General features: G+C 44.5%; 2 protein-coding genes across 3 annotated transcripts in view; one reads left to right on the plus strand and one right to left on the minus strand.

Moving 5' to 3' along the window:
• Window positions 1–8,407, minus strand: part of dnajc2 (DnaJ (Hsp40) homolog, subfamily C, member 2) — a 12,692-nt gene extending 4,285 nt beyond the window's left edge. The window contains exons 1-11 of the mRNA XM_079494658.1: window positions 8,184–8,407; window positions 6,870–7,060; window positions 4,655–4,730; window positions 4,428–4,526; window positions 3,421–3,643; window positions 3,081–3,146; window positions 2,865–2,956; window positions 1,934–2,055; window positions 1,329–1,478; window positions 446–534; window positions 46–115 (exon numbers count right to left, since the gene is read on the minus strand). Coding sequence (XP_079350784.1) covers window positions 46–115; window positions 446–534; window positions 1,329–1,478; window positions 1,934–2,055; window positions 2,865–2,956; window positions 3,081–3,146; window positions 3,421–3,643; window positions 4,428–4,526; window positions 4,655–4,730; window positions 6,870–7,060; window positions 8,184–8,244 — 1,239 coding nt within the window. The 5' untranslated portion in view covers window positions 8,245–8,407. The remainder of the gene's footprint in view (window positions 1–45; window positions 116–445; window positions 535–1,328; window positions 1,479–1,933; window positions 2,056–2,864; window positions 2,957–3,080; window positions 3,147–3,420; window positions 3,644–4,427; window positions 4,527–4,654; window positions 4,731–6,869; window positions 7,061–8,183) is intronic.
• A 1,511-nt stretch (window positions 8,408–9,918) lies between these two features.
• LOC306916177 (uncharacterized protein) lies at window positions 9,919–19,199 on the plus strand. Of its 2 annotated transcripts, none has more exons than XM_079493978.1 (9): window positions 9,919–10,023; window positions 12,161–12,282; window positions 13,288–13,382; window positions 14,070–14,562; window positions 14,781–14,903; window positions 16,580–16,613; window positions 16,748–16,812; window positions 17,262–17,290; window positions 17,373–19,199. In XM_079493978.1, the coding sequence occupies exons 2-9, from the start codon at window positions 12,198–12,200 to the stop codon at window positions 17,925–17,927; spliced, it is 1,479 nt and encodes a 492-aa protein (XP_079350104.1). In that variant the 5' UTR covers window positions 9,919–10,023; window positions 12,161–12,197; the 3' UTR covers window positions 17,928–19,199. The 2 variants fall into 2 exon arrangements, with proteins under 2 accessions (XP_079350104.1, XP_079350105.1); XM_079493979.1 differs by lacking the exon at window positions 9,919–10,023 and adding an exon at window positions 11,385–11,407.
• The last annotated feature ends 634 nt before the right edge of the window (window positions 19,200–19,833 follow it).

Consider the following 19,833-nt stretch of genomic DNA (forward strand, 5'->3'; position numbering starts at 1 on the left):
CACTGTCTGCCTTCCCGTCAACGGGAAATGTGGGCCCTATTTTACCTGCTTATCCACAGCCACCTTGCCCTCCTCCTGGGACGCAGAGGTCAGCGTTTCATTCAGGCACTGCAAACTGAACAAATGAACAGGTATAATGAAGCCATTGTTACAGTAACTAATCTGACACTAACCCATAAATAAAATGTAAATGTTTGAATGATTTGATTTTACAAGGTTATGTTCTTCTCATATTAAAAGAGACCATTTGATGGTAAAAGAAGAGCTTCAAGCAGCAGATAAGACAGTCAATAATTCTACTAATCACAGCTCACTACTGAGAGACACAACACCACGACATCACTCATGCATTTCTATTTTCAATTCAACAACTAAGACTCAGAAAGAAAAAATTACATTCTTTTGGACTTGCTGATTTGGGCCTTGAAGCATTTATTTACAGTACCTCGCCAACTCCAGACGATCACACAGCTTCTCCACCTCCTCCATCATCTTCACGCCATCCGTTTCGGAGTCGGCAAAGTAATTCCAGTTCTGTTGAAGCGGGGAGAAGCAGGAACAGTTAAGTGTCTCGACAAATAAAATGACTTCTGTTCTCCTGCTCGTCGAAATATGGAGATACAAGGTTTCTGCCTGCGGATTCGTCCGTTATCACTGCATTAAAATGGTAAATGGTGCATTTATATAGCGCCTTTATCCAAGGCGCTTTACATAGATTGTGCATTACATTCACCCATTCACACACACATTCATACACCGATTGCAGCGGAAGCCATGCAAGGTACCAACCAGCACATCGGGAGCAATTTGGGGTTCAGTGTCTTGCCCAAGGACACTTCGACATGTAGACAGGAGGAGCTGGGATTCGAACCGCCGACCCATGGATCATTGGACGACCTGCTCTACCTCCTGAGCCACAGCCGATGGATTCTAATTGTGGTGTTAGGCTGTGTTCATCCGGACTGCACGCATGCAGGGTGGTGGTGCAGACATAGCCTGGTCAACGACTCCCCCTGCTGGACGTGTCATTTCCAACTCTATTGTCGGGGCATGGAAACTAGGGGCTACTAATATTTACTATTCTGGTGCCTCACGTGGCTCAAGGCCACCAGACACGGCGCGCCTCTGGCGTCATTGACACAAAAAGCAAACGCTCCCGATTATCACATACTGGGGGTATTTCTACGGTGCTGATCACAAACAGTCTCTTGATTATCGGGTGAGAACATCCGAAGCGGGTTTCTGCAGGGTTCTGGGTGTTCTGGGAGACGGTTCTCACGTGGACTGCGGATCTACACACAACACTTTGATGTTGTGATATATCTGACCTTGCAGGTGGTCCTGAGTTTCTGCCTCTCCTTCTTGATGGCCTTTTTCTGGATCTCCTTCTCCTTCTTGACCAGCTGTGCAGCCTGCTTGGCCTCCTCCTCTTCCTTCTCCTTCGCCAAACGAGCCACGTCCAGTTCTGCCTGCCGGGCCTGCGCAACGGCAACACAACACAACCTCACCACCACATAACATAATATATCCCCCAGCTAATATGCCGATAACGGTCAGTGATACCATTAGGTTACATGTAGCTAGAATTGCTTAATAAGTCTATGCAGCAATTAAAACAAAACTCTTAATTTTCATAAAATGAAAGCCGGGTATACAAATCACATTTTCTGAAGTTGTAATAGCACTTACACATTTTAACACGATGCCTCACTAAACCGATTCAAGTACGGAAATGAGAAAAGGGCTGATTTTCTACCAGGTGCCGACAACACTTGAAATCCATAATGTGACGGCGAACAGCCGCGCGAGCGGAGCAAGTATAAAATCAGCCCTCACTGAATGTTTGCACAGCGATCACAAAGAGACTCAGTTAAGTTTCAAAAGAGAGATTAGCACATTGTCAGACGGATGGATGAATTGATGCGACACTGACCCGCTCCTTCTCGTCCTGTTCCCTCTTCTTGGCTTCAACTTTGGCTTTCTTCTCCGATTCTTTCCTGGCTTTCTCTTCTTCCTTGAATTTCTTTATTCTAGGATCACTGCTATAGGCGGTATCTGGAGAGAAACGAGACGTGGTTAACCCATTTTGACCCGAGATCACATTCTAAAAATGTCTCCTACATCCTGACAGTTTTCTGAAAAAGCTATGTTTCTATGTCAGTCGTTCTTCGATTTTTCAAAAATAGCAGACCTACAAGCTCGTAGCACGCCACTCGGTGGCGCCCTATGAGCTTGTAGATCTGCTATTTTTCAATAGCTAAAGCATAACATAATGCTAACACCAAAAGGGGTTCCCGCCCAAAATGGGTTAAGACATCCTGGGTGTGAGAGACTACAGCAACAGGTCCTCTGCAATCTCTGTAACATATTTAAAATATTTTTAACCGATCTGTATGTTAGGAATGTTAATACACTATAACTTGCACACACAGTGACGGGAGGTGGTCTTTCTCCAATGGAAGAGTAGGGCTCATAGCGTGCGCCGCTACGAGCTTGTAGGTCTGCTATTTTTGGAAAATCGTGAGAATGTGGCGCAAATCTTTGAATATATTCTTTCAGAGTGAACGTAGTCTTTGCTTCTGGGGGGTCCCTGTCACCATATTTTCAGATGGGGGTCCGCGGCCAAATACAGATAATTCTGGGGGTCCTTGACATGAAATTGTTGAGCACGACAGGCACAGAAACATGTTTTTTTTAAAGAAAACTTTCAGGATTTAGAAGACATTTTGTAGAATCGTCCTCAGGTCTAAATGGGTTAAGAGCCAAGAGCCAATACAAATTTGCAACAACTCTGCAAAACATGTTTCATATTTGTGTTGTACTGCATTAATCAGTTAAAAATAATCATTTGTTTCCTTCCTTACCAACTAGTGTTCTTATTCTGTTCATCTCTTCCTTCTTTCTCTGCACTCTCTGCCCACGGTTTTGCTTGTCAATCCATCTCCTCTCATCTCGACTGGACGCAAAAAGCAGGAAGAAAAGCATTCAGAAATTGAAGGACAACATTATGGGAACGCCATTCATGGAAATGATATGGCAGTGTGTGTGTGTGTGTGTGTGTGTGTGTGTGTGTCGCTCACCATTCAGCCTTGTCCTTTTCCTCTTCATCAAGATATGAGAACTCTCTCCATGAGTCAAAGTTGTACCTAAATTGGGACACGTAGCATTCAGTGACAAGATACGATTTCCACCTTGTGCTCAAACTAACATCCGATACAAAATGAGGAGTAATAATACGTATTCTCTCTCATTCACTGATATTTAACGTGAATGTGTTGATGATTTGTCAATAGATGTGAACAACCGATTTAGAAGGATCGGCCTCGTTAAACCACTGAATGAAGAGTGTGTCGACGCAAATGACTTTCTTACGCCATTTGGGAGTGTTCATGAGAGAAGCTGATCAACTTTGCCACTTACCAGAACGAGTAAAAATTATCCACTTCTTCAAAAGTGGACTCCAGAGTTCCTAGTTTGGGCCCGTGCTTTTTGGAAGACCATCTGGCGTTTCTCTCAAAAACGGGGGAATACGCCTCGAAGAAGTTCTCTTTGCCCTCGCTCTTTGACGGCACGGCGTTGTCGAAGGTGGGGTCTACGCTGTCGAAAGCTCTTCTTTTCACAGGGTCCGATAGGATCTCTATAGCTGAGGACAAGAAATACAGGAGAGAAAAAGGATGACTTTTTGGACATGGAGGATAGGCTTCTTGACCTACAGTATAAAACTAAATCAAATCTATTAAGTACCAACATAATTTTGCACACGACGAAGAACCCAAAATCTCATCTCTTCATTGGGATCTTCTTTTTACTGTATGTTTTCAGTTGTTTTTAAGTCTATTGAAAGTACTTTATAACCTAAAATAATCATGTCTTTAACACGTTGACGGCATAACCCGCGTTCCACGCTATTTAATCCAATATCCAACGCTGCCGGGATCGTTTAATTACCTTTGGAGCAAAACGCCGAAGTATTTGCGCCTTTGATCTGCGAAAATACGCTAGTAAACACTCCCAGCATTCGTTATTGAGCCGACAAAAAAAGCCACTTCCTTGATCCGGGCAGAGCAAAGCGAGCCAAGATTGTCTCTACCCCCTCGTTCACTTTGTATTGGACTCAGTTTCCCAGAAGCCCTTGCAAGCCGGCGGATGTTTGATTTCCGGTTACGTCATCATAACGCGACCTGCTCGTCACAATGTCCGCGACAAATGCGGATTTTTATCATAATAATCAAACGGCGAATTAAACACATTAAACAAAAAACGGGTTTAGCGTGTTAAGCATGGCTACAACATGGATTCAATAATTGAAAGCCCTCAAAGTGTACAATAAACATCCTTCTGCATAAAGTGCATGATTACAAACATTATTAATCAATGATCATTACCTTTAGTTATACAAGTGAAGTAGTCATTGTCTCCATCATTACCTTTAGTTATACAAGTGAAGTAGTCATTGTCTCCCTCTACAATCTGTTCTCCAGCAGCTTTCCTTTTGTCAGGGTGGTGCTTCAATACCATCGCTTTGTCTGTTGACAAGTTGAGAGAATGTGATGGTCAGCGTATATTACCGAAAGAAAAGAAAACACTGCCATGGATGCATCTATTAAGACGACCACAAGAAGCTAGAGATGAACGCAATAGCAGAAACACTCACGGGCAGCTTTGATTTGCTTCTGTGTGGCCTTGTAGCGCACATGGATCAGTCCGAGGACGGCATAGTGGTCCTGATTCTGAAAGTGAGGGAAAAGGTTAAATTCAGTGCGATGTCTGGCTGTGAACGACGTGCGTCTGTGTGTATTCGTCTGTACTATAATGTCTCACCCGTGTTTTTGTATACAAATTGTGTATGTAATGTTTTACTTGTGCGTCTAGGACCCCCTCTAACCCATTCAGGGCGGGAACCCCCGTTGGTGTTGTTCTTTCCTTTTTTTTTTTTATTCTTTAGCTGTTGAAAGATAGCAGATCTACAAGCTCATAGCGTGGCACCATTTTTGAAAATGTGGCGCAAATCTTTGAATATATATTCTTTCAGAGTGAAAGATAAGTCAAATCTTTGCTTCAGGGAGGGGGGGGGGTCCTTGGAACTACATATTTTCAGATGGGGGTCGGTGGCCAAATACATATAATTCTGGGGGTCCTTGACATGGAAAAGGTTTGAGACCCACTGATACAGAATCATAGGATTTAGAAGACTAGGATGTAGAACGTGTTGTCAGGTATAAATGGGCTAAAGAGAGACGCTGCATCCTCTCAATAAGATTCTGACCAATTCACCATTTTGTCAGCCTTCTGATTGGTCTCTGACTGACTAACATTTTGTCAGCCTTCTGATTGGTCTCTGACTGACTAACATTTTGTCAGCCTTCTGATTGGTCTCTGACTGACTAACATTTTGTCAGCCTTCTGATTGGTCTCTGACTGACTAACCAGCCACCCTGGGCAAGACCTACGCTAGAGGCTATCATTTGTTTGGGGCGGAAGTTGCGGGATTCTAGCGGAAGTATCGCCCAAGGAAATTACGTTGATGCTTTACAAATCAGTTTACATTCTCCGCGAATTAAACAATTGTTGGGATTTGGTCGGGAAAATCATATCCGGGGGAAATACATCTGCCGATAGCTTCTCTGCCTTACGTTGTGACCAGGCTTTTCTTTTCGCAGATAAGTAAGCCTGGGACCGAGGCTACTAACCAGCTAGCCAGCCCTCAAACCGATTTTTCTCAATAAAAGCTACAGGCTACGAGAGCTTTTATTGAGAAAAATTGGTTTGAGGGAAAAGGAAGTTGCCCCCCCGTTGTTCCTGCCTGTCGACTACAAAACAATACTACAACATGACGTAAAGATATCATCCGCTCCCGACAGGATCATAGGGACTTTTGAAACAGAGACCAGGCTTTCCTCCGAGGTGGTGGAAAGCCTGGTGAGGCGAGGTTACCAACCAATCTTTCTGCCTGGTTCCGCCTCGTTTATGTTGAATTTGCTAAAACATCATTTTTGGGGGGGAAAAAACTCAAAAACATAATATGCCCACTAGTCACCATGCTGAACCTGTGATGTTCCTTTTTACTGACACCAAGTTTAAAACAGCAATTGAACGCACAGAATATCAATACGAAGCAACTGAAAAGCATGCCATTTCAATGGTAGTGGATGGAGAGAAAGGATTTTTGTCCAACCACCACCAAACAGCAGCCAATGGGTGTGAAGAGGGGCACAACCACGGGTCTGGATTTGACAAAAGGGTGAATTCTGACACAATTAGCAATGAATGGCCTTTTCACACAGAAGATGACCAGCAAAGTGTGTATGAGAGCATTTTCCGTCTCTAATGGCTAGGGATGCTCCGATCAGGTTTTTTTGGGACGGTTCCCCGATCACCGATTGTTTCTCTCATGATCGGGCCGATACCGATCTTGTGTGTAAGGGGAAAATTTGAATATTTCCAAAATTATTATATGTCAAAACCCAGGTCAAAACTGTTCCTGTGTGTGTGGGGGAGGAAGGGGAGAATGTTTAGGCCTGTCACAAAAGATGAAAATTGATATTATACTTGACATTTTGGGCGGGAACCCCATTTGGTGTTTTAAACATTGTCATAATTTAGCTATTGAAAAATAGCAGATCTACAAGCTCATAGCGCACCACCGAGTGGCGCGCTATGAACTTGTAGGTCTGCTATTTTTGAAAAATCTTTGAATATATATTATTACATTTTTTAATTTCGACGTCAGGCCTAAATGGGTTAAATGGTGTAAAAGATCGGTTTCTCCGATTAAATTGCCGATCACAGATTATCAGAGCATCACTACTAATGGCAGAAACATGTGCTCCCCACCCCCCCTCCAGACCCCACAGCGGTCAGACCAATACCTTCCAGTCTTTGGGGTCCAGCGTTCGGAGCATGGGGTACTCCTCCAGCTGCAGCTCTTCGTCCTCGGACTCCTCCGACAGCTCCTCCTCTTCCTCCAGCTCCTGGAAGGAGGCCGAGACATTCCTGTTCCTCCTCTTGACGAAGGCCTCGAACCAGCGGCCCACGGGCTCCACCTGGATCTGCACCGAGGCTGACAGAGACACACAGACGGCTTTAGACTGCTAACCCTAACCAGCGGCTGCCACAGACACACAGGCGGCTTTATCGCTTCAGTGAGGAAGTCCCACTATAGCAGGGGTCCGGGGACCCCCAGCGGTCCTTGAGGGAGTTCTAGGGGGACCCCGGCTAAATGATAAGGAACCAAATGGACCCGTATGGGTCTGTAACTCAGAGTGTACAAATGGAACCGTTATTTGGTTCCATTTGTACACTCAGAGTTAAATTAACATTGATTTTACAATAAATAATTGGGGTCTCAGAGATAGAAATGCTATTAAATGGGGGTCCGTAGACTAATGCATGTCAAACTGGCAATCGCTGCTAGAGGCATGAAAATCTTCTTTTATGGGGGTCCCTGGCAGCATATATTTTGAAATGGGGGGGTCCGCAGGCTAATTAATGTCAATGTGGGGGGGGGGGGGGTCCTTGACATTAAAAAGTGGGAACCACTGCACTATAGACTCAATCATTCTCACCATTTTCTTTTTGCCAATGTTGAGAAAGTGAAATGAAGAATACAAATTTAGAAAAATAAATCAATCAATCCCAGATGAATGTCTAATTGACAGTAGTAGCAGGATATTGTAGTAGTAGTAGTAGTAGTAGTAGTAGTAGTAGTAGTAGTAGGCAGCAACAGGTGAGACTTATGTAACAATAAATATGCTGACATATTCTGGCCATGTCGAATTGTGATGAACAAACGAAAACAACAATAGATGCTGTCCAAACCTAAAAATAACTGTTTTGTGGCTTTATGGGGGATGTCAACAGCCATGGGCATTAGAAATCACTGCAGCAGCAAGTTCATTCACCAACTATACTATAGACACCAATAATATGCAACCACCAAACATTAAGAAGATAACACCTATAGTTTCAGCCAGGCAGGGAAAAAAAATGAAATCAAAACACCGTAAACATGTGATGTCTGCCTGTGTGTGTGTGAGTGAGGAATGATGACAGCATGGAAAGTGAAGCTATATTAGCTGCATGCTAACGACTATGAGAATTATAGTGAGACAGTTGATGTTTGGGGTTAGCTTTCGCTACTAGCAAGTCTAGACTCTTTGGCCTCTTTTGACCCAAAAGCTTACCAGCAAGTACGGCCTTACAGACGGCCGTGGCGTCCTCTTCACGGGCTTCTAATATCAGCATCCTTCCTGATGATGGAGGGAGGCTTCAGGCGCAAAAAAAACACTTGTTATGTGGAGGTTTTTTCTGGTGTAAAGTGCCGCCGCTGTGTGAAGTGAACGCTGCACCACATGGGCCTCCCTGCCTCACTGCCGACTGAAATAGCAGGAGGAGAAGAGAAGTCGGTGTCACACCGTATTGGGTCCGTGTTCGGTGCCCCGTTTGCTAGTAACAATCAGTGGTTCCCAACGTGGGGTCCGTGGACCCCCCAGGGGTCCCTGAGGGAGTTCCCAGGGGGGTCCCCCAGCCCCAAATGATAGTTATACGGTATGTAGGATTAGGAACCAAATGGACCCTTATGGGTCTGTAACTCTGAGAGTGTACAAATGGACCCGTTTATACACTCTCAGAGTTAAATTATTAACATTGATTTTTACAATATAAATTGGGGCTCTCAGGTGATAGAAATGCCATTAAATGGGGGGTCCGTAGACTAATGCATGTCAAACTGGGGGTCCTTGAAATTAAACGGGTTGAGAATCACTGCTAGAGTCATAAAAATCTTCTCTTTATGGGGGTCCTTATAGCTGACATATCCTTTCTTTCACATGGGGGTCCGCAGACTAATTAGTCTGTTTGGAGGGAACCCGGGCCCCTCAAGGAACCCCGAGGGCCCCTGGATCCCTCTTTGAATATGGGTTTTATTCACATCAGGTTTTATTGAGTTGTATTTATACCCAGGCATACACTCACTTTATGCATGGCGGTTGGCATCATGGTTGGCATCTTGGCATCCACATGCACTGCATTGCCGCCATCTACTGGATTGGATTAACATTACAGCCTCATAGTACAAATTGAGGGCTTACCGTATGCTGTTTTCATCCCATGTTGTAAACTCACTCTGTTTTTTTAGGTATAGTGTAAACTGATGTAAGCTATTCATTTAAAAGTGATATTTTTGGGGTTTATAAAAGCCAAACCTCTGTATTCTGCAAGAAATCATTGCTATAGCTCCATGTTCACTATGCTCCATGCATTGCTGTGCATAAAGTGTTCCCATCTGCCCCAGCCATGCAGGCTCCAAATACATAATAATAACAGGGGATCTATTCTCCCCATCTGCCCCATCCAGGCTCCATCTGAAATACATAATAATAACAGGGGATCTATTCTCCCCATCTGCCCCATCCAGGCTCCATCTGAAATACATAATAATAACAGGGGATCTATTCTCCCCATCTGCCCCATCCAGGCTGCCTCTGAAATACATTTTTTATTTGCAAGTGAGTTGACAGCATTTTTCATCAAATGAGGAAAGAGTATCTATTCATCATAATATCAGCATAATCAGCTTCAATGTAGTTGTGGTATAGTTCCAATGTTGCTTCCTGGTATCTGTGCTGATGTCGACCTGGCTGTGTGCTGCTGCCACTCACTTTCCACTCATTTTTGCCACTCGATTTACCATTCACTTTATGCATACCCTCTATAGAGGGTATGCGCATGCTTAAAGTGAATGGCACATCGAGTGGCAAATCGAGTGGCAAAGGAACATGCAAAGTGAGTTTAACATTGTTTAACGTTGTTTAATGCAATCAGACAGGACTTTTCTGTTTGGATGTATGGGCTGTCAAGGCCAGAAAGTAGGCATTCCTGCATAACTTCCTGGTTTGATGATGATGTCACGTGCATACCCTCTATTGCCCTAATTGCTCTGGGGGTGGTGCTTATCCCTAACTCTCACCTGAGACACCTGTGCTGATGTCTGGGCCAGTCTGGCTGCTGCAGGCTGCTACACAGGTAAAATGTTGGTTAAAATATAGCCTTTTAAAGTCAGTTTAACCACTTAAAACCATAACTCTAACTAGCCCTGGAACATGACTGTCTGTCACTGTCATGATGATTGAAGTACGAGGCGAGCGTCATGTGAACCATGGCTAAACTCTTAACATAATGTCTATGCTTTCAAGTTTAAAGCCATACTGGCTCTTTGGAAATTAAATGGCCAATCTACAAGCTCAATATGAAGTGATGAACTTGAATTGATTTATTCCAAACAATCTTAAACATTTGAAGAATCTGGATTCTGGAATGTTGAATTATTTGGACACACATCTTGTATACTATGGGGGTCCCTGGCACAAACTATATCTTCAGATGGGAATCTTGTATGCTGGGGTTCCTGGGCCTAATACAAATTTATGTTTTTTAAATTTGTTTTAAGTTTGTTTACAAAACTGTTTACTTTTATATACACTTTGATTGACCATTGATCATATTATGCATACAGCTACAAATGTAAGGTGAATAAATAGGTAGGCCTAATCAACCAGCACTTGGACGATAGAAAAACTAACCCAAGCAATACATTGCAATTATTATAGATTGATTGAAATATTGAAATATTTATTAACAGTTTGCAGAATTACAGTACATTTCAAGCACAAACTCAATACAAAGACCGTTAACTGAGTGGACGACCCAATTAAGCATTACACTTGTTTACAAGAGGGTCCACCTTGTTCAATTCATCAAAAACATTTACACGTACAAATAGACACTTGAACTATATAGTCACAGAGAACAGAACAGGAATTCATCATAATAGCTCTGGTCCATAGCCCTAATGCCCTTCAGCAAAGGGCATTAGGGCTATGGAACAGAGGCTATGAGCTAACGTTCCAATATTAACTTGAGGATTCGGGGAGATAGTGGTTGGTGGTTCACTGCTTCTACATTTATAAATGCACGACCGGGAGCTATAATAGCAATATTGAACATATGGTGGACAACAAGGGTAGTGCTCGTCCACTCACAGTTGACAGTCTTTGTATTGAGTTGTGTTTGAAATGTACTGTTAATAAATACTTAAATCAATCAAAGCACAATTGTCTTGCACAGCAGCACAGTGCACTGTCTATAAAACTATCAGGCATCGGATCCGGTCTAGTCTCGCGTAGCCAGACAACTATTCCACAATTCAACAGTCTGGTAACGCGAGACTAGATCCGGTCTAGCACCCGCCTTTTTTTGCACGCACACATCCATTGTATGCACACGCCGTTTCCGTATCCCGCCTTCTAGAACTTCACCGGATCAGAGCGGCTTAATAATTTGTTTGTTCCCCATTCTCATTTAGTTTACTTTTTTTGGCAACTCCATGCCCTCATGTTCGTGAGGTGAGGTGAGTCATGGTTTGGTTGCGTTTACTAAGTAGGCCTATCTGCCTGCCACATTGTGCCACAAGCCCAATATTTGATTCATATTTTTTTCATTAATTTAATTTTATTGGGCAGACAGACTGGGCTTTTTAGTTGGCATGCTACACAGACATATGACATTGTATGTAGGCCTAATGTTTGTGGTTTTAAAAACCACTAGCTTTCAGGGCATCTTAAAAAAAATGGAGACACGTTTGTTGAGATGATTTAAGTTCTTAGTGTCAATAACACAAATCCCATAGTGACAGTTTCATGCTTGTACTTTCTGGCATTATAGGCTATGGTAGTTGCATCTTCTTGGCCACTTTATCTAGCCTACACGTTGATTTATAGCTATAATCTCAGAAAGTAATTGCTAATAATTGAATCATTCTGATTCCCAATTTATAGAAATAAATTGTCCCTGCGACCCCCCCCCCCCGGCCCCTCCCCTTGAGATTTTTTTTTGCAAGAGTCTATACTATATTTTTAGTGTATGGTGATTAGGAACATGACTTGCACATATTCTAACTACAGAAAGCTTGCTTTGTCTATTTGACCTATGCCTCCCTTTGACCGGTTACATGTGTTTGGTCCGACGATTCATTGATCCGATACCCCTAACCCCTAACCTAACCATAACCGCAAGCACGGGAGCAGGCGCTAGTCCGAGGTGCGGACGCATGTCGAACCAATGCTCCGTCGGACCATAGTATGCCTCCCTATTTGACCTACAGGCTACCGAGGTGCTTTAGCCAGGCAGGTGTTTCCAAGATGGCTCCACAACATCGAGGCCCACGGCGCCCGCCCCCCAAAGGAGACACGCCTATTAAGGCCAGCAAGGCCTGGAAAACCGGCAGTAAGAAACTCACACATGCAATACAAGTCGTTTTGTTTTGGGGTGCTTCTTTGTTTGAGTTTGAGAACCACCGTTTACAAAGCTGCCATACACTTATAGTGCTGCTGCACAATTCTTGCTCAAATGTGAATCTCGCCTTTTTATATAATTTTTATCCCACGATTTTGCAACCCCCATTTTTTTTTTCACCCAGTGTCAATTATCTAATGTAATCCTGGGCGCTACACTTCCTCTGCCAACCTGGGGGAGGGCTGTGGACTGACCTCATGCGTCCAAGCCGCTTCTTTTCACCTGACAGGGTAGGGGGGTGTTTTCCCGGGCCGGACGTAGCGCGTGGGAGCCTGGAGGAACACGGTATTCCGACCAGTTCCTTTCCCCTCCATCAGGCGCCCCGGCTGGCCAGGGGGAGGTAGTTTAGAGACCAGTATTACTACATGTTTCTTTTTGTGAGGGTACCTTCCCTAGGGGACACGGGGAGAACATGTGAGGGTACCTACCCTAGGGAACACAGGGAGAACATGTGAGGGTACCTACCTTAGGGGACACAGGGAGAACATGTGAGGGTACCTACCCTATAGGGGACACAGGGAGAACATGTGAGGGTACCTTCCCTTAGGGACACAGGGAGAACATGTGAAGGTACCTACCCCAGGGGACACGGGGAGAACATGTGAGGGTACCTACCCTAGGTGACACAGGGAGAACATTTGAGGGTACCTACCCTAGGGGACACGGGGAGAACATATGGGACACGGGGAGAACATGTGAGCGTACGGACCCTAGGGGACACGGGGAGAACATGTGAGGTTACCTACCCTAGGGGACACAGGGAGAACTTATTGCTTTTTTGAAATTATGCTTGCGTGTGGCTGCAACTTGGACGCGTCGGAAAAGCGCTTCAGTTGTTTTCATTCATGGGTACACTGTCATGGTTTGCAGCCCAACTATGCTAACATTGGTTGCCATGTTTTGTAGTACTGAGGTGTTCTTTTTACAACTCTTCAGAGAACCGGAGGATTCTGCCTAAGGGTGGCTCACACTTTGAGCCACTGGCGGAGGAACCAGGCCTCCACACTCCCTCTCAGAGTTCCAGAAGGCAGGTCAGTATTTGCGTCTCCAAAATATCTTCGGCTTCTGAAGTATAAACTCGTGAAATAAAATGTATGGTCACAATGATCATCGGACTGTGGTCAGTGTGCCATTTACTAATTCTTCATTAAAAACAAATGCAGTGGCCTGGGCCATGGCTCAGTGGTCCAGGCACCTTGGCTGGTGATCCAGTCTGGCAGTGTGCCGCGGGTTCGACTCCCGATCCCGACGGCCTTTACTGCATGTCTTCCCCCCATCTCTCTCCCCATTTCCTGTCAGCCTACTGTCTGTCCCTCCATAAAAAATATTAAAAAAAACAAACATTTAAAAACAAATGCAGTAATGCTAGCTAATTTTACAAGGTCAATGGTGTTCATGAGAGCAGTGAAGTGAGGGGCGGCGGCGGCTCAGGGCAGGGTAGTAGAGTGGCCGGATGGGAACAGCAAGGTTCCCAGTTTGAACCCTGTGGGCTCCCCCAGAGTTGGTGTCGAAGTGTCCTTGAGCAAGACTCTGAATCCCTAATTGCACCCGATGAGCATGATGTTGGTGCCTTGCATGGTTTGAATGTGTGGGTGTATGAATGCATGGGTGAATGTAATCCACAATCTACAGTACATAGCACCTTTCTTGGATAAAGGCACCATTTACCATTTGACATCACTTTGTCTCATTTTCTTCACTTGTATTCTAATCCACAGACCAGAAGGAACATCTGTGGAAAGCAGAAGGTACACTTCATGAGCCCTATGGTGTCTGTACAGTTCATCACCCCTGTTCAAAGGAGAACAGGCCAACTGGCCAACCGGAGCGCTGGAGACCCGGCCCCACGGTGTGAGCCAGCCAACCAGGCGATGGCTATCGCAGCGACGACCACGCAGAATAAGAATATGAGGGTTCTTGAAAAACACGCAAGGCCACTGGAGGTGGTCTTGCCAGTGCCTGGGTGGCCGGATATTGATACTGGTGAAGACTTGAGTTCTTCAGTTACTGGTGAAGACTCGAGTTCATCAGAAACTGAAGAACTTGAGTCTTCATCAGAAACTGAAGACTCAAGTTCGTCAGTGTGTCCATCGTCCAGCCACCCGTCCTCCTGTGACAGCCTGGACTCCTGTGACAGCCTGGACTCCTGTGACAGCCTGGACTCTGACACCTTGCCCTCCCCTGAGATCCTCCTCAACAAGGATGATGATGGTGCGTCTACTGTATCTTGTGTAATGTAAACGTGTGCAGTTTGTTACCATGATATGGAACAAACGTCATGGATTGATTACTTCCTCTTCCATGTCTGACATCAGATATAGTGTTGAATTTCACCATGGCTATTCTAATGATATCATTCTATTGATCCCGTCATCGCGTGCGTGCGTGCGTGCGTGTGTGTGTGTGTGTGTGTGTGTGTGTTCTCACAGGTGAATCGGTGACACACGTGCCTCAGTTCATCCCAGGTCTGCCTGTCAACTCCACCTTGTTGAACTTGAGCCACGCTGAAAACCTGCACATGCAACTGCCCCCCAACGTGTCTACCATCCTTGGTATGAGACTGTTTTTTATTTCTATTTGTTTCAAAGAATTAAAATAAAATAAAAAATCACACCCGTGTGAACTGAGTGGTGCAAGGTCTTATATAACCTGATCAGCTGTGGTCTGACGTGACGTCACACACTAACCATAGCAACCATGCTCACCTGTACGTGTCTGTACAGGTACAGACAAAGCTGGTTGTTGGAGTGGTTTGCACCACTCAAAAGTGTGAGAGTTAAGAAAAATAACATTTCAGTCTCAGGCACTGTTTGTTTCCATTCTCCTAATTGTCATCAGTTACGCACCGGCCTGCATATCTGATGGTAGTGTGGAGGGGAATAAATAGGGGTGCCCACTTTGGACCACTGACCATGCAGTGTATGCATGCATTGATGAGCAGAAGCATGTCAGTGGATTGTTCCCAAGAACAGGCATGAATCACCCCGGATGCACAAATTACTATACAGTTTCTATGTTAATGCCTGATTTAGACCTGAGGACGATTCTATAAAAGTCGTCTAAATCCTGACCGTTTTCTGAAAATGAAAAAATGTTTCTATATCAGTCGTTCTCAAACATTTTCCTGTCACGGACCCCAAAAAGTATATGTAATTGTCCGCCGACGCCCATCTGAAAATATACCCCGGCCCAGAAGCAAATATTTTAATTAAAAATGTTCGCTGTGAAAGAATCTGTTCAAAATCTGCATGTTTTCATGATTTTTCAAAAATTGCAGATCTACAAGCTTGTAGCGCGATAGGTGCCGCGCTATGAGCTTGTAGATAGCTTGGATCTTTAGGTTACAGTGGACCTGCACCAACGTGATGTCCTGTCTCTCTCTCTCCCCTATAGACCAGGGGTTCTCAACCCGTGGGTCGCGACCCCTCGGGGGGTCGCCAAATTATTTTAGGGGGTCCCCAAATTATTTTCAAAAAAAAAATTATTTTCACGATTTTTCAAAAATAGCAGACCTACAAGCTCGTAGCGCGCCACTCGGTGGCGCGCTATGAGCTTGTAGATCTGCTATTTTTCAATAGCTAAATTATAACATAATGCTTAAAACACCAAAAGGGGTTCCCGCCCAAAATGGGTTAAGGTTATTGTAGCAGTCAATTTATATTGGGGGTCGGGAGGGGGCGGGGCGGGGGTCCCGAGACATTGCCAAAGCATTTCCGGGGGTCCCCGGCCAAAAACGTTGAGAACCCCTGCTATAGACTATAGCGTCGCAGTCCCGTCCCCTATACGAGGACATTTTCCCCATAGACTTTTCAAAAAGTATTTATTTAAAGATGGTTACGCCACGGACAAAGCCAACGCGGATCGTGACAAATCATGACAATAAACACAATGTTTTGTGCAGATCAAATGATTAGAAAGAAGAAAAAAGGCGGGGTACAACACTTTTTGTTTTGTTGTTCTTCTTACTAAATATTTGATCGGCCCAAAACATTGTTTATTGTCATGATTTGTCACAACAAGAGTTGGCGTTTGTCCGAGGCGCTCTATAGCAAATGCCATTAGTGTGTATTGGAAAACTGAGATCCATCTGCTTTGAAGTGGGATAGCTTCAAAAGTTAAACACGACAATGGAAGTCATTATTTCACCTCCTAAAAGTCCAAACTATTTTGACTGAAGTGTATATTTTCCAGTCTGCATTGTGATTAATGACTACAACCCTGTCTGCAGGTTCCCCCACCGTTCCCGCTGAAAAGCGTAAACGGTAGGCTATTACTAAACCACTCATCATAATGCGCTGTCAGCTTGTATATCAGCTATTTGTGCTTAATGAACATTTTTTTTTTTTTCACTAGGTTAACCTTTTTTTGTTTTTTTCCCCTCCCCCTGTATGTACAGTAGTTTCGTTGAAGGCACCAAAGACCAGCATGAAACATCATCATGCAGTGGATTATTTCAAGCAGGTATACTGTTGTTTTTATTTTGCATCCCTTTAGATTAAATACTATGCAAATTAAGACTTTCAGGAAATGATGGATTGATTTGTCTTTTATTAAGCATGGCTTGGGTTCCAGCCTGCATCATACACTGGATAATGTAGGGCACATTTCACCCAACTGATAATCACAAACTTACTGTTAACATCCAGTGCCACCTGGTGAACACCAGTTTTGGCCCTCGTTGCCACCGAAGCCCATTATAAATAAAAGAGAGAAAATGTAATTATATTGTGCATGTAATGTGCATGTCATCACCTGACATGCAGATTAGAGCAATTTTCCCCAAAAGAAATGTCCAAAGGCGCCATTGGCACTCTCTGCCACCAGGGGGAGGCGTCCAAAGGCGTCCTGTGGCACTGAGACTTAAAGGATCTAAATGATACATTTGACTAATTCTTGTCTTTTGTATCTAGACAAATCCCTGAAGATCAAAATGCCAATGGTAAGTACAGTACATAGTAATGTAGCAAAAAGCCTTGTACACTCGAAGGGTTATATTAATCAAAATTAATGTTCTGTCACAGCTCAAGATGAAGCCCCGCAAGATAACGTACAAGAAAGTAGGCGTCCCGAAATCACCCCCGGAGCCAGCCATGGCGACACCCCTGGCCCCGGAGCCAGGTGACACACGCCCAGAGCCAGGCGAAACATGCCCGCACCCAGGGCCTGCCCAAACCTGCCCGCACCCAGGGCCTGCCCAAACCCACCCGCACCCAGGGCCTGCCCAAACCCGCCCGCACCCAGGGCCTGCCCAAAACCGCCCGCACCCAGGGCCTGCCGAAACCCGCCCGCACCCAGGGCCTGCCCAAACCCACCCGCACCCAGGGCCTGCCCAAACCCACCCGCACCCAGGGCCTGCCCAAACCCACCCGCACCCAGGGCCTGCCCAAACCCGCACGCACCCAGGGCCTGCCCAAACCCGCCCGCACCCAGGGCCCGCCAAAAACCGCCCAGAACCAGCCCAAACACTCCCGCTTGGGCCAAGAGTGTTTGACATGAGTGATGAGAGACTGGAGGAGTTCTTTCAGAATGCCGCACGCCGAAGAATTCCCCCTGCATTTCTCCTGCCAGGTCCCTAGTATTAAATCTCATGTCCCATGTTCTGGGGGAAATGGCCGATCCATACGTAGCTCACATGCTGTGAGCATCTAGACTGGCTGTTTTCGTCCATAGCTCACATGCTGTGAGCATCTAGACTGGCCGATCCATAGCTCACATGCTGTGAGCATCTAGACTGGCTGTTTTCAGTCTAGATGCTCACATGCTGTGAGCATCTAGACTGGCTGTTTTCAGTCTAGATGCTCACATGCTGTGAGCATCTAGACTGGCTGTTTTCAGTCTAGATGCTCACATGCTGTGAGCATAGACTGGCTGTTTTCGTCCATAGCTCACATGCTGTGAGCATCTAGACTGGCTGTTTTCGGCGAATAGATAATGGGCTATATCTTGCGCCACCCCTTAACCCTTAGCCTATCCCTAAACTTATTTGCCTTTTTTTTTTTTTTTTTTTTTTTTCTATTTTAAGAAACCTTTTAAAATAGTTCAAAAAGCTGATCTACAAGCTCACAACGTGTGGATGTAGATCGGCTAATTGAACTATTTTAAATTTATTTTCTAAATAGTAAAAAATGGCAAATAAATGTAGGGATAAGGGTGGCGCAAGATGGAGCCCTAGGAGTAGAGGTGTTTACATTTCAACTCACTGTAAATCAACAGGTTGAATTCTTTACTGGTGGGTAGTTTGGGTACACAAATGAGATGTATATTTAAAAAATGTGTACATGGCATTTTTGGGGGGCCAAAATGCAATGTGGAGTGAACGGACTCCTCTAGAGCAGGGGTTGTCAACCCGTGGGTCGCGACCCCTCGAGGGGTCGCCAAATTATTTTGGGGGGTCCCCAAATTATTTTCAACTGAATGGCTGTAAAGTGGAAATGAAGAGTTTACATATAGTACACATAGTACATGCATACACCTTCCCTAATGATGATCGTTTCAGTATTTTCTTATGGTGTATTGTCTATTATTAAGGTTATTGTAGCAGTCAATTTATATTGGGGGTCGGGAGGGGGCGGGACGGGGGTCCCGAGACGTTGCCAAAGCATTTTTGGGGGTCCCCGGCCAAAAAGGTTGAGAACCCCTGCTCTAGAGAAGAGAATCACATATGAATGAATATAAATGTTTAACAAATAATATAGTGATGCAGTTTGACTTGTTAATTTATAAATGTATGCAACTGTTGATAAATATGGCCTGAAGTTATAATTTTATTGATTTGGTAAATGTAAGAAAATGTTATTGATAAATGTGCCTTGAAGTTCATTTGAATGAATAAATGTGTAAAACTGTTATTGATATGTCTTGAAGTTCTTATTTATGGTCTTCCAACTACAAACATGGCGAACTGTTCACTCTGTAAAGCAAAGTTAAGCAAAGTTCTTTGTTTACCCAGGGTGAATGGACTAAGCTCGAGATGCTTGTTTACAGCCAGACCCTGCTCATAGAACATTTCATGGTAGGGGTTCAATGCCTTGCTCAAGGGCACTTCAGCGGTGGTAATTTTTAACGTGCCGGTCTGGGCATTCGAACTGGCGACCTTCCGATAACAAGACCGCTCCGCAAACCGTTCGGCCACCGCTGTAATTCATATCATTGTCCTGCAACGGCATGAACTCAGGAGATTACGGGAAACGGCTTGTCATCTTGTTACAAAAGTGTTACTCGATATATACTCCAGTGGTTTTCAACCGTTTTCATATCGAAGCTCATTATTTATTCAGCGTTTGAGCCACGACGGACCACCATTTGATGACATTTAGCGCCTCAGACCCAAAACATGTTGGTAACATTAGAGATTACAGGCAAATGATCAAAATAACAATTCTTCTACATTCTAATTGTGTAGACTTCTTGTTGCAGATGTTTAATTTGACCTGAGATCAGATTCTAAAAATGTCTTCTACATCCTGACAGTTTTCTGAAAAA

Source organism: Electrona antarctica (assembly GCF_951216825.1).
Source record: "Electrona antarctica genome assembly, chromosome: 23".
NCBI lineage: Eukaryota > Metazoa > Chordata > Actinopteri > Myctophiformes > Myctophidae > Electrona > Electrona antarctica.